A 15,068-nucleotide genomic window follows, 5' to 3' on the forward strand; every position below is an offset into this window, starting at 1 on the left:
CACACACAAACATTCGCGCTTATAATGCAGGTATATAAGATGTAAATTCAGCATACTCGTACTCGACAAATTTGGGAATTTCATAGCCGCTAGAATCCACTACAACGGAGGTTGTTTTTCGGTTGTTGTAATTTTTGCATCGTCATTGTCCTTCATTTCTATTTTTAGTAGTTTGTTGAGGAGCTACCCAGTGGCACGCAAAGTGCCCTCCGCCACACACCGTTGGTTGCTTGCGGAGTATAAATGTAGATGTAGATGTAGAACTCACCATGTCTTTTGTTCAGATGTCAGGCTCCTCAATTGTTGTGCTATTACGTCGCCATAGCATGAATATTCGTCCACTGGTTTTCACATATACTTTTCATAAATTTCTGGCTAACTTGACTCTGTTTCCCTACTTCGAAACTTACGGTATCTTATTCTTTACAGTAATATGATCCGAGACTTCTTATCTAATACTGGACGCTCGGGGCACCACATCTCATATTTTTATTGAGATAATCTTCAGAAGCGGCATTTCATATGGTTTTTCTTTGTCTGTAGCCATCTATATATTTAAGTGTGCTTCCTTTGGAGTCGACAGGCATTATTGCACATAAATCGCTCACAGCATAGTCTCGACACAGTACACAAGGCAACGCATGGGGGCCCCAGCTGCCTGTCGTCTGCTAAAATGCACAGGTACCAAAAGTGAAGAAGCACGAATCTTCAGCTGTTCGCATACAAAACTGCTTAAGATTGACCCTATTTGGAACTGTCAACGTAGCTGAACAATTGAATATTACGTATAGACGGAAAACTGCGGAACATAACAAAGAGTTAGATATAATAGATATGTTTAGATGCATGACTGAAAGAACAGACACTGCTGACGATCCTCATCTGTACGAAGTATTTCGAAATTGATTCGCTGACTGCGAATACCTTAACATCAACAGTATTAGGTAACGGTATAGATCAACTACCCAATAGTAACGCGATTACTGTTAGTCTAACGGAGTTTACAATAAGCAAAAACCTAGGGAAGATGTTTACGGATTGTTCTAAATTGTTGAAGCAAATATTCACAATTTCCATGACGTCGGTAGAAGCAGAAAAATGCTTTTCAACGTTCAAAAGAATAAAATCATTCTAAAGCAAATATTTGAGCCAGAAGGATTGTCGGCCTTGGCTATGCTTTTCACTAAAAGCGATCTCGTGAATGGAATCGCAGACTGCAATCAACGTGTGAGTGACAAGGTTGCACCAATAAAAAAACAGGAAGGCAAATTTTCAATACAAGTGAGTTAAGACTAAGTGTACTTTAATGTATAATTTGTCTCTAATTTACAGTCCTTTAAATGACGAAAGTGTTTTAGCTCTACTAGGAATGTAGCTCATTACGTAATACCCGGTATTGTAATATTTTTTCTAGACAGTCAATAAATTGTAGCATGTCCTTTGACACAGCTTGTTTTCTGTCATCGATATAACTCTAAATTTTCGCAGGATAGTAAACTGGATTTAAGAAACTGAATTTTGTGAGTATCATACACCATATCCACTTTAACGAATGTCGGGAAGCCAGGCGCCGAGATAAACAATTTTCTCCCTTCTAAGTGGGTCATATAAAAATGCAACATTCAGTGCAACACTTAACTTCAGACACCACCAGCCGCCACAGGTGCTAATACGTCAAAGAAAAACGATGGTTAGGCCTGCTTATGCACCAACCTACTTTATCTTTTTTTTTAGTTAAATTTTAATTCTGATCGTAAATTACATATTTCACTATTCCAACATTTTACTTTTGCAGATGAAAGTATTAAGAATAATTACTGTTTCCGGTAAATCAGAACACTGTTAACCTCACTCATTAAATTGCAATTTCTGACAGTAGTACACCTGAATGAGATTTTCACTCTGCAGCGGAGTGTGCGCTGATATGAAACTTCCTGGCAGGTTTTAATCTGCCAGGAAGTTTCATATCAGCGCACACTCCGCTGCAGAGTGAAAATCTCATTCTGGAAACATCCCCCAGGCTGTGGCTAAGCCATGTCTCCGCTATATCCTTTCTTTCAGGAGTGCTAGTTCTGCAAGGTTCGCAGGAGAGCTTCTGTAAAGTTTGGAAGGTAGGAGACGAGATACTGGCAGAAGTACAGCTGTGAGTACCGGGCGTGAGTCGTGCTTCGGTAGCTCAGATGGTAGAGCGCTTGCCCGCGAAAGGCAAAGGTCCCGAGTTCGAGTCTCGGTCGGGCACACAGTTTTAATCTGCCAGGAAGTTTCATATCAGCGCACACTCCGCTGCAGAGTGAAAATATCATTCTGGAAACATCCCCCAGGCTGTGGCTAAGCCATGTCTCCGCTATATCCTTTCTTTCAGGAGTGCTAGTTCTGCAAGGTTCGCAGGAAAGCTTCTGTAAAGTTTGGACGGTAGGAGACGAGATACTGACAGAAGTACAGCTGTGAGTACCGGGCGTGAGTCGTGCTTCGGTAGCTCAGATGGTAGAGCGCTTGCCCGCGAAAGGCAAAGGTCCCGAGTTCGAGTCTCGGTCGGGCACACAGTTTTAATCTGCCAGGAAGTTTCAGTAGTACACCTGTTCATTTATAATTTTCTGTTGTACACTGAAAACAATGTTTCGAAATTTATATTGAGAAGTGATATTCATAGCTATAATACTAGAAATAGAACATCTGTAGACATGCCACATCATAAACGATGTAAAGCCGGCCGGAGTGGCCATGCGGTTCTAGACGCTACAGTCTGGAGCCGAGCAACAGCTATGGTCGCAGGTTCGAATCCTGCCTCGGGCATGGATGTGTGTGATGTCCTTAGGTTAGTTAGGTTTTATTACTGTAGTTCTAAGTTCTAGGCGACTGATGACATTGGAAGTTAAGTCGCATAGTGCTCAGAGCCATTTGGACCATTTGAACCAAACGATGTAAAGCACAAAGCTCCTACGTAGTCCTTGGACTAAGGATGTTTAACAGACTAAGCAAAGATTTTCAAGAACTGCCTGTAAACATTTTTAAAGCCAAATTGTATAAGCTACTAGTGAAGAAACCTTTTTACACTGTTGATGAATTTTTTGAAGATGAAAGTGCTACTTTGTAACATGTGGTTTCTACTTTTACTCATTTTATGGGGTCTAAAGTACATTGAGGAATGTAAGGTCTTGACTTTGTCTATGGCTGTAACGAGCTGAATGACAATAAAATTTTATTATTATTATTACGCTGCGTAAGGAATCATTATACCACTGTTGCTACTGTACGGTGCTAACTCTGTTCATGGAAGACATTTCGCGAGAATACGTTTCAGTTACGTATAATTTTATCCTTGCCAAAACGTGTCCAGCAACAAGCACTGTACATCACACGTGCATCTTGCGATGCATCACAATCACATAGGCTGCATCTGGCGTCCGTTCCATCAAGAACAAACTCTCAAACAGAAAATGTTTCGAGCTGGACAGACAGCCACGAGCTCTTCCACAGAATTGGTTTTTGGAAGGTTTAGCTATTACTGGCTGTTCAGAAAGTGAAATTACTTATCTTCTTTCTTCCACCAGACTTAAACATCATTCTGTATGCATTCTGTAAGATGGAGTAGGCTCAAAATCTCAAATTTGCGTTTACACTCCATAGTGCTAATGTTCACCACTGGACGATGAGCAGAAAAGTTCTGTATCCTACATTTTTACCAGTTCATGTATATGACCAGATCTACATTTCTGAGAGACAGTCAAGTTTATTGCCATATTAAGTAGATAACTCGACATTATTGGAAGACAGCCACAGGTGGCCATGTTTTAAGAAAAGCTGTACATAAAATTCACACATGTCAGCAGATGACCTCAGTACAGATTTTCAAAGAGACAGCAGCAACTAACTAGTCCACAAAGAGAAGTAAACGTTACCCCTTGTACACTGTAACTATAAGAACATGCACACATACACAAAACCAGTCTATAGCACATTGTTCTATCAACTAGTATCCAGTAATTTGCCACTATTCAATCAGCATCCAGATAAGATAGAATACAGTGAACCAGCTAACCAAAATGGATATTTTTAGTCTTTTAATGACCACAAAAGGCTTCATAAAACCTGAAAAGTTGTGGCCTTCTCTGCCATGGCCCTAAGAGATGCACTTCAGTGGCTCTGCTGGCACCAAGTGTCTTTGGCAGGTATTGGATGTAATTTCCTGGTGGGTAGATGTCTCTTAGGTTTCATACTGATTCCAGTATCAATTTAATCACTCCAAACTGCTTGATTTCTTTGGCCATTTTTGGTAGTTGTGGCTGCTAATGATCATAACATAGCCACTGTCAATCATTGTGTACCAGTACGTTAAATCAATAGTCATATTAATGATGTTTTATCAAGGGAGTCCACATGCATTTGGCACCTGTTAATATTCTTCATATAATCTCTGTGATTGTAAATTCTCTCATAATAAGTAACCTAACACGAAAACTAATTGTAAATAAAGTACACATACATATAGTTAAAACAAATCTCTACATATAAATCCCAATGAATTGTGTATGAAGTACTGGTGCTATTTATTGCAAATCTCTATTGAGAGAACTCATGCTTATAATTATGAGACTTTGAATTTATTTATGTAATGTCTGCTTTGATAACTGTGGAGACAAAAAAATGTGTGTTGGTATTGCTATAGCATATATGATACGAAATGCAGCTTTGCCATAGTTCAGCAAGATTCATAAGCCTGCACACTGTTAAGCATGACAGGGAGTATATTTTAATGCTTATTTGATACTTCCTTCCCACTACCCTTACCCCTTTTCCTTTCTATTGACATTGTGAAAATTCTAATGCTGGCTCTGAAGATAATGGGTTGAAGTATTTTTCAAGTAGGCACTCACACTAATTAATGGCATATTTCTTCTGCAGACCTCTTGTGTCACTCTTTATTTGTAGCTAAAGTCACTATTTCTTACAAGATATGTGGTAGTATGTAGTTTATTGTTTGCATCACATTCTGTGGGGTGTTTGGATTTTTTTGGTTCATGGACACACAATTTCCATTAGGTGATTTGCATTTGAAATATATGAGGTTCTTAATCATTTTTATACTTATAAATAACACATGTTATATGCAACAAAGACCACTTTGGCATGGCACCTTTCCTTTCTCTTGATTGAAGTTAAAACAGTTATTACCATTGTGTATGATTATTACTGTTCAAGTGCTTTTTAGTGTCATCATAAGAAACTTAAGTTACAATAATTTGTAGTAAACTACAGTTGGATCCATTGTTTTACTTTTCTATGTGCATAATTTCAGTGGGTAATTGAAAACTGTTTTTTTTTTTAATTTTTTTTCCCCCATTGAACTTACATGTTGAACTATCTTTGTCAGTTTCTTTTCAGTGTGTCAGTGCTTTCTAATTAGAAATGCTTTCCATTACAGTAAAGAGGTTCAGTGGTGACTAAGGAAAACACTCTCAGTACTTTCAGGTGAGTTGTGTATATACAGTACTACATAGTGGTTGAGTGAGTACTCATGAAATATTATCAGTAGTGAAGTATGGTGTTATCCATAATCCAGAATACCCCTGAGACTTGAAAACAGAGAAATATGCTGCAAAAGTGGAGAAACTGTAGAAATAAGGGAATCAGACTAACAAAACATTCCAACAGTGTTGCTGAGTAAGTGCATTACTTGAGAGCAATCTGAACTTATGAGACTGGGCCTAATAAAACAGTGGTATTAATGGACGAAAAATGGTTGCATATGCATTACATTGTGAAAAAGTGCTGGTAGTCTGAAGAATATCTGGGTGTAATGAGTAATAGCACTGCAGGTCAAAGAACTATTGTTGCCCATGGTGTAGGAGCAATGGGTTTCATAGAGGCAGCAGAGTTGATTTATGATTCGAAATTGGAATCCCAGGATTACCATGAAGATAAGAATGGGGATAATTATCACATGTGGTTAAAAGAGAAACTGATTCCTCACATCCCGGCTGATAGTACTGTTGTTCATTATAATGCACCATATCATAATTTTCAGACAACAGACAAATAAAACCTCCACTACTGCAACTAAAAAAAAAAAGGAATAATGGAATTGCTCATTCAGAACAAAATCAGTTTTGAGTGATGCTTAACAAGAAGTGAGCTTCTACTAATTGTGCATTACAATAAGCCAAAGCCTGTTTTTAAAACAGATGCCATTGTAAGACATAAGGGATATGTTGTTTTGAGACTTCCACTACAAGACTGTGATTTAAACCTTATACAGCTAATCTGAAAACAATGAAATGAAAAATTGCAAATAAAACCTGTCTTCCATTAATTTAATTACCTCAAAATAAGTAAGCGAAGAGTCTTTAAGAGTACCCAACATGAATAGTTAAAAGCCTGTGAATATATTGTTGCAGAGAGGTGGTTAGTGAGAAAAGCAATACAGAATATAATAATCAATGTTGGTCTGGAGAGTGAAGATGAATGTGATGATGACAGTGACATGGAAACTGACATGGGGGATGAAATTGGAATGCAGTCCTGTGAAACAGATATTGCAGATGAAGAACTTTGTGCCTACCTCCTGCCTGATGGACAATCCATATCATTACTCTGATCACCACACCTGGTGCAGTTTCCATTGCATAACTGTAGTTATATTATTCTTTCTTCCTTCCACAATCCCAATCACACACTGACTTACAATAAGCTGACCAAAGCGCCCTCACTCCCAGGTACAATGATACTGTGGTCAACTAATGTAAGCTCAAATCAGCTTCTGCAGCTATGTGATAAACGTGTATCTGACACACATTTTATAAATAATACAGCATTTATGAAGTTGAGGAAACATAAACTCCAAGGGTATTTGGTAAAGTAATACAATAACCAGTGAGTCAAAAGACTGCTTGTATTCTTAATGGACATCATCACAAAATAATTACAGGGCTCAGTACATTATTACATGAAAACATAATTTATCAATTTACAACCACATTGTATTCAAGGCATGTAAAATCCCTGCCAGTGTGACAATCCTAGAGTGATAACATAGGTACTTACAACTAGGATATTACATGTTTGTTTATTGTTCAAAGTGAGTTGTATTGATAGTCTGAATGACACAGGTATTTTAGAATATCTACTTTAGGCAAATAAATATATTATTGCATTCTACAATGGCCTGGTCTCTGTGATTCAGGTATTGCATAACTACAGTCAAAATGCGTTTATGAGCACTTCATGTCTTTGACCTAGCACATTGTTCATACACTACGGTCACTTGTTCTCTCTCTCTCTCTCTCTCTCTCTCTCTCTACACACACACACACACACACACACACACACACACACATATATACTTACACATGGAGGCACATACAAATTGAATATTCTATTCCTTTCTTACTTTTTCTACTTTTAACAATGATGGAGCAATTGTTACAGCCATATGATAGCTTATTGGTGTTCAAGCAGGTATGTATTAGTCCATATTTTTATAGATCACAGCTGCAAATTTCTTAAGCTAATTATTGGTTCCTAATTTATAAAATGGAAAGCACCTTGTTACAGCAATGATATGGGTAATACTTTTACAAATGAAGGAATACATAGAAGGAGATTTCAAAAATGAGTATTTCCTTTGATTTAGAAGAAAGTTATAGGTTTACCATTAAGATGTAAACTTTTTAGGGTATGATAAAGTTATCATCTCAATAGCTGAAGATCAAAGGAAGAATTTACTGATAAGAAAATATTCATTACTAGTTTTAGTGTGAAAATTTTTCAGTATTTAAATGGAAGTATGAAATGTGACTTTCAATTAATGAAATCAGCAGAAAATACTTTCATATCACAGGTTCTGAATGTTATGATGGCACTTCAGTTACATTTATATCATCTGTGATTGAACTGCCCTACACAATTATTTTCTTGAGAAGTACCAAATTTGTATTATTGTATTTTTTCATGTCTAGAGCTGCTGATGCTTCATTCTTCTTAGTCTGAGTGTGCCACACCAGTACCTAAAACAATCACAAGAAAGTATCACAAAAAATTGTCTGAGTCAGTATTTTTTTAAATAATTTGTTTGTCAATATTCTGTAATCATCAACCTACTGAAAGTGTTAGTAATTAAAGTAAAATGATACTGCATACTTTTTCTATGCCTGAAGTGTATATTTAAAATTTCCTACAAAGTACAGCAAAATACACTGAAAAGCCAAAGAAATTGGTACACCTGCCGAATATCGTGTAGGGCCCCCTCTGAGCATCCAGAAGTGCTGCAACACAACATGGCATGGACTCGACTAATGCCTGAAGTAGTGCTGGAGGGAAATGACACCATGAATCCTGCAGGGCTATCCATAAATCCATAAGATTATGAGGGGATGGAGGTCTCTTCTCAACAGCATGATGCAAGGCATCCTGGATATGCTCAGTAATGTTCATGTCTGGGGAGTTTGATGGCCAGCAGAAGTGTTTACACTCAGAATAGTGTTCCTGGAGCCACTCTGTAGCAATACTGAACATGTGGGGTGTTGCATTATCCTGCTGGAATTGCCTAAGTCAGTCAGAATGCCCAATGGACATGAATGGATGCAGGTGATCAAACAGGATGCTTATGTATGTGTCACCTGTCAGAGTTGTATCTAGATGTATCAGGCATCTCATATAACTCTGACTGCACATGTTCCACAGCATTACAGAGCCTCCACCAGCTTGAACAGTCCCTTACTAACATGCAGGGTCCATGGATTAATGACGTTGTCTCCATACTCGTACACATCTGTCTACTAGATACTTTTTGAAATGAGACTCATCAGAACAGGCAACATGTTTCCAGTTATCAACAGTCCAATGTTGGTGTGGACGGGCCCAGGTGAGGTGTAAAGCTTTGAGTTGTCCAGTCATCAAGGGTATATGAGTGGGCCTTCGACTCCAAAAGCCCATATAAATTATGTTTTGTTGAATGGTTCACACGCTGACACTTTTTGATGGCCCAGCATTGAAATCTACAGAAGATTTGCACTTCTGGCATGTTGAACAATTCTCTTCAGTTGTCATTAGTCCTGTTGTTGCAGGATCTTTTCCGGCCACAGCGATGTTGGAGATATGATGTTTTATCAGATTCCTGATATTCATGGCACACTTGTGAAATGGTCATATGGAAAAAACACCACTTCATTGCTACCTTGGAGATGCTGTGTCCCATTGCTTGTGCACTGACTATAACACCACGCTCAAACTCACTTAATCCTTGATAATCTGTCATTGTAGCAGCAGCAACCGATCTAATAACTGCGCCAGACACTTGTTTTCCTATATAGGCATTGCCGACTGCAGTGCCGTATTCTGCCTGTTTACATATCTCTGTATTTGAATGTGCATGCCTATACCAGTTTCTTTGGTGCTTCAGTGTACTTTCCAATTTATCCTAGGCTTCTTAACATTCATTATGTACTAACAATGAAATGATTACAAATGATACTAACATCATATCTATTAAATGTTTACTGTAGTTAATAATGCAACAGTAATAATTAAACATCAGCAGTACCATACTTATATACGACAGAAATGAATTCAAGCAAGGATCTCTAATTCAATTATAAGGATAATAAGCTCATTCACAGTGCCACCTTGTATCGTTCACTGTAAGTACTAATGTATGTCACAGTTTTAAATTCCTCATTGTTATCAGCAATACAACATAAACATATGTATGATGGAAATGGAGGGCAGTAGTCACACTACATAATTCTCAGAAGGTGAGAGGAAAGAGGACACTGAAGTATAACAGAGTAACATGGCATGAAGTACACACTGTAGTTGCGAAAAATGCAGAAATCGAAAAAAATTAAAAAGAGATAAATATGATGTAAAAATTAATAAGAAATTTATATAATTTTTTTGTCTCTATAAAAGGAACATTACTGTTTTTAACAAAAATGGACAGATGCTCTGGTTGTAAATACTTCTCACAGAATTAAACTGGATGTGTTAATTTACAGATATTGAAAGCTAACTATATGTTTTCCCTTGATGGTGATAATCAAAAGCAACCATGTCTGTAATGAAATAATTACTATTCTCCACATTATTCATAGACTCATTACATGTAGAATAAAATAGATATAAAACTAGAGAGATACAAACTTGTTGCGCAATGAATTGTAATTGTAGATAGTGAGACTTTTTTAGAAGTAGGGTGTTATACTACCTTATAAAAAACTATACAGTCACAAATGGAAGGAAAATTAATTAATGATCAAACTTAACACAAACAGTCAAAATACCTTGCAGGGAAAAAGAAAGCAAAGAAAATTTCAAATGATGCAATGTAAACGTTAATGAGAATGAGAGCATCAATTAAAAGCAACAGAAGTATGATAGAATCTGCTGAAAACTGAACTAAACTATTCAGATGTTTTCAGAAGGATTTGAGATGACATAATTAATATTTTGTAACAGAAACAATTGAAAACAGTATGAATATGAGGAAAAGCAAAACTTATGCTGAATAGATGTTACATTTAAGCAATTAAGTTTACATAAGGCACACTTACTAAAAACAAAGAGAAAATTGTACATGCATTAAAAAGATTTCTGTAAATGTTTTTATTGTTCTCTACCTGAATAAAAAACACAGAGAATGAATAATGATAATCTAGTAGTAATGTCAAATGAATTGTATAAAGCCTCCAAGATATGAGGAAAGGAAAGGCATCTGGAAATAATGGAGTTTCAACAGAAATAATTCAAGTGTGAGAAAAAAGTAATAGAAAAGAAATAGGCAAACATTTATACAGAAGATCTGTGGTGTAAGATAAGTTCCCCAAGATTTGAATGATACTGTAATTCACAGAATGATATTATGTAACATCTGAGGCTGCTGTATAATTTATTTTAAGTGTGGGACTGGTTTTGATCAGAAACCAGTTTCCAATACAAAGTGTTGTAAACTGTGGATTTCTAAATATATTGCATGACAAAATGTCATTTATAAATATTATTTATAAATATTATATATTAAAACTAATGTCAAAATATCATATTTATAAACAACATTTTGTCATGCAAAGATAGTTGCTTATATGTAACACAAGCTGATGATAAAAATTTGTACTGGGAAATGGCCTCCAACCGTAACTGCTTCTACAATTAAAAATAAATTATACAGCAGCTTCATGTGTTACTTAATGGGATTTCTATGATTACTCAAAGCTATGGAACTAAATCAAAGAAAACTATTTTTGAACATTGTAATTGTTCTACTTAACAAGTATGTAGACAGTGCAGAGATAAAATTTTTAGATCTGCTGCTCTAATTGCCATAATGTACAGATATTCACTAAAATTATCTCCAGCTCCATAGAAAGAAATTGGATTTGACTGAATTGGAAGTAAAATGAGGCTTTAGAAGCAGATGTAGCGCAATGGATTGTTTGCAAGTCATGAACAAAATTATAGAATAGAATGTGAGTAACCACTTTTGCTGCAATTTATAGAATGAGGAAGCTTCTGATTTGTTTTAAACAAATCTGTACTATTAGACCTCATGAAACCTATGTATATCAATGCTACAGATTTCATAAGACTCCGTTATAGTGGAATATTCAGAATTGAAAGGGGCATCAGAAAGGATGTTCCATAAGACCAAAAGTACTATCTGAAACTATGCATAATATTTTCATATCCATAAACCGAAAAAAGTAGGAGGAATACATGTTACAGGAGCATACTGTATATGAATCACCTTCACTTTGGTGAGGACATTGTATGATTTCTCTACAGTACAAATAAACTTCCACAATTAATGGAGGAAATTAATAGACAAAGTTAAAAGTAGATCTGAGGCCCGATCACAATAAAGCTAAAATAATGTATAATCAATACATCAAAAAGAAATCAGTAAAAATTAGCAAGGTTAAGGGGAAAAAAGTACACTGGAAAGACAATATTGATTTTGATCTGATGATGGCATATCCCACCTGGGGGATAGTAGCTGTACTGATAATGGTTTCAACATTGTCTGCCAACAAATAGCATAGTGGCATAGCTACCAGAGTGCCATTTGTGTTTTCCCTTTGATAGGAAATGCTCACTGCCAGAAAGTTTAGTGTGGTGCAAATGTATGAAGCAAAGAAGTAACCATGCCATCATGCCATGGAGACACACTCATGATTCCTGCAGCCAACTAAGTGAGTCTGAAATGGGTCACATTGCGGCTTTCCAAGTGAAAGGACACCATACAAATTGGATGTACTGTGTAAGTTGTGCAATGATGCTTGTATCAGTGGTCATGTAAACACTCTCACACCCATAAATGAAGTTCTGGATGTCCACACAGTACAGACACCCACCAAGATCATTGTATTGTAAGGGCAGCAGTGGCAGATTGTACAGATACCATAGCACAGATAAGAGGGCTTATGAGCCCAGGTGTGTCAACACGAACTGTTGCCGACTGGTTATTAGCAGTGGAACTACAGGCATAGCTACCAGAGTGCCATTTGTGTTTTCCCTTTGATAGGAAATGCTCACAGCCAGAAGGTTTAGTGTGGTGCAAATGTATGAAGCAAAGAAGTAACCATGCCATCATGCCATGGAGACACACTCATGATTCCTGCAGCCAACTAAGTGAGTCTGAAATGGGTCACATTGCAGCCTTCCAAGTGGATGTCACACCATCAACGTGTGTGACTTGACTGGTGCCATCAGTGGATCACTTGGAAGATGGAATGGTGCACTGTGGTCTTCAGCAATAAAAGCAGATTCTGCCTGCATGCAAGTGATGGTCATTTGCACTTATGACATAGACCTGATGAACACTGTCTCAGACGCATTGGCTGCATCTCAGGCCTTATGGTCTGGGGTGCAGTAAGCTACAACTCTCGTTCACATTTGGTGTTTCTGGAGGGGATGCTAAAAAGTGCTCAGCATGTGCAGAATATTATTAGACCAGTCCTTTTTCCATTCTGGCAACAGGAAGGTGATGTGTTGTTCCAACAGGATAATACTCACCCACATGCTGCCTGTGAAATTCAATGTGCTGTGTAAAACATGCAGTAACTTCCCTGGCCAGCACGATCTCTGGACTTGTCTCCTATCTAATCTACATTTGGGGTATGATGGGAGAGGGACTCATGTGACTCATCGACTAACAACTCTTACAGAACTATGTAAACAGGTGGAGCAAGTGTGGCATAACATATCCCACGATAGTATTTGCCATCTGTATGATTGGCTGGATGCCAGAGTCAGTGCCTCTAATGCCACCCATGGAAGCTACACTATGAACAAATATAGATGTTTCAACATGGAGTGATACCTGGTACATCAGAACTGCCTGTGGTATTGATCTTCAAATGTAATCATTTTATGTACACCATATTCGCTGTTGTGACTATAAATCTTGAGTCAATTGGAAGCCTCTAACACAGTGTACTAATTTGTTTCCAGCAATGTATAAAAAGTCCACGAGTTTTTGTATTTAGGGCAATTGAAGACAATGGTTGGTTGGACAGCAAAAGAAATACTCTACAAGAGGTAAAATAACATGGGGTGCTTTTGGTAAACAAACCAAACTTTCAAGATCAAGATACTGACATGTCTGAAGCACAGAGTTTGCAGACACTGTCTGTAACAAACATGGATTTTGGCAACATGATGTGGACTTTTAATGAGAAAAATATTCAAAAGATGAGTGTTATTTGGTTATCAATGGAGTGATGTCTGTTGGGAATTACTGGGAGGTATCAACAGACAAATGAATATACCAGGGACTAGATTAAAGCATAAAATTTAATCATCATTATACTGAAAATGAAGTAGAGGTAGACAGGAGATAAAGATGAAGAAGACAAGCTAAAAAAAGTGTATAGATGAAATTAAGAAAAATGCAGATGTAGCATGGAGGTGTAACTCTGAAGTCTGTAATGCACTGAAATGTCTAGAGAAGGCCTTTATCTAGCAGTGAATGCCAAATGGCACCTACTGCAAATGCTGCTGCTGTTGATAATAATAATAATAATAATAATAATAATAATAATAATAATAATGGTGATGACAGTTTTCCTTTGGCCAAAACTGTCTATCTTCACACGGATACACTCACAGGCAACAGTTTTGTTAAATTGAAAAACAATTGTATAAGGAAGTAATTTAAAAATATCAAACTTTCTTTTTTAATAAAGTTTGGTATTTTAATAAACATCCCTGCCTCTGTTATTAAAATTTTAAAGTAGCAAATATAGAATGTACATAGCACACAGATTTTCTCTCTCCTTAAAATTTATGCGGTGATAGATGCCAAATTCTGGTACAGTTTATTTTGTCATTGATATTCTATTTTTCCATAAAATAATATTCCCTTACATATTGGCTTATTTACATGGCCCATATGATCATATACAGACAATGTACTGTATGATTTTGGACTTAATGGATTTAATGTTACCTTGGTGCAGTTGTTGGCTTTTAGTTCTATTTCATGGGGCTCAAAAGGTGCCAGGCTTTTCAAAAAACCATCTTCTTCAAAGCCAGGCTTGTATGGCATGGAAGCTTTTGGTCTCTGTAAATATAAAGTTATGAAACTTTTACATAAATACATAAGGATTTCTTATAGTATAGATACACACATCTGTTGATCAGATAAATAACAGCTCATACATTCTTCTCTTATTCTCAGGTTGTGATAACACTTGAAAAATCAAACTTCGACAAATACACTCAATAACTGCCTTGTTTACAAAAATAGTTACTAAAAATAATTAATTACACTTCTGTACTTCTCTATTTAATATTGAAATGTTAGCAGTGGCTTACCTGCAGCAAGAATTCCACACTGACTGCAAACCCTGCCATATCTACAGGAAATTTGCGTCCAGCAACCCAACCATCATAGAAGCCCTTAAATCTGCCATCTGCAACCACAGGTGTGCTAAGACCATACTTTGTGCACAAGCCTACAGGCCACATCGCTACTCTCTTAGTAGATCGCATCTGTAAGAAGTACAAGACACTGATTACAGAAAATACTGTGCCCTGGAAAGTATCATTAGATTAAAATTAGACACCTCTAGCAC

At 36.9% G+C, this 15,068-nt stretch overlaps 1 protein-coding gene across 1 annotated transcript in view; it reads right to left on the bottom strand.

Moving 5' to 3' along the window:
- Positions 1 to 6,871: 6,871 nt before the first annotated feature.
- LOC126248327 (galactosylgalactosylxylosylprotein 3-beta-glucuronosyltransferase P) overlaps positions 6,872 to 15,068 on the bottom strand; it is a 328,211-nt gene continuing 320,014 nt past the window's right edge. The window contains exons 5-7 of the mRNA XM_049949219.1: positions 14,809 to 14,985; positions 14,441 to 14,554; positions 6,872 to 8,003 (exon numbers count right to left, since the gene is read on the bottom strand). Of these exons, the coding sequence (XP_049805176.1) occupies positions 7,896 to 8,003; positions 14,441 to 14,554; positions 14,809 to 14,985 (399 nt within the window). The 3' untranslated portion in view covers positions 6,872 to 7,895. The remainder of the gene's footprint in view (positions 8,004 to 14,440; positions 14,555 to 14,808; positions 14,986 to 15,068) is intronic.

This window comes from Schistocerca nitens, chromosome 3 (genome assembly GCF_023898315.1).
Source record: "Schistocerca nitens isolate TAMUIC-IGC-003100 chromosome 3, iqSchNite1.1, whole genome shotgun sequence".
NCBI classification, from domain to species: Eukaryota; Metazoa; Arthropoda; class Insecta; order Orthoptera; family Acrididae; genus Schistocerca; species Schistocerca nitens.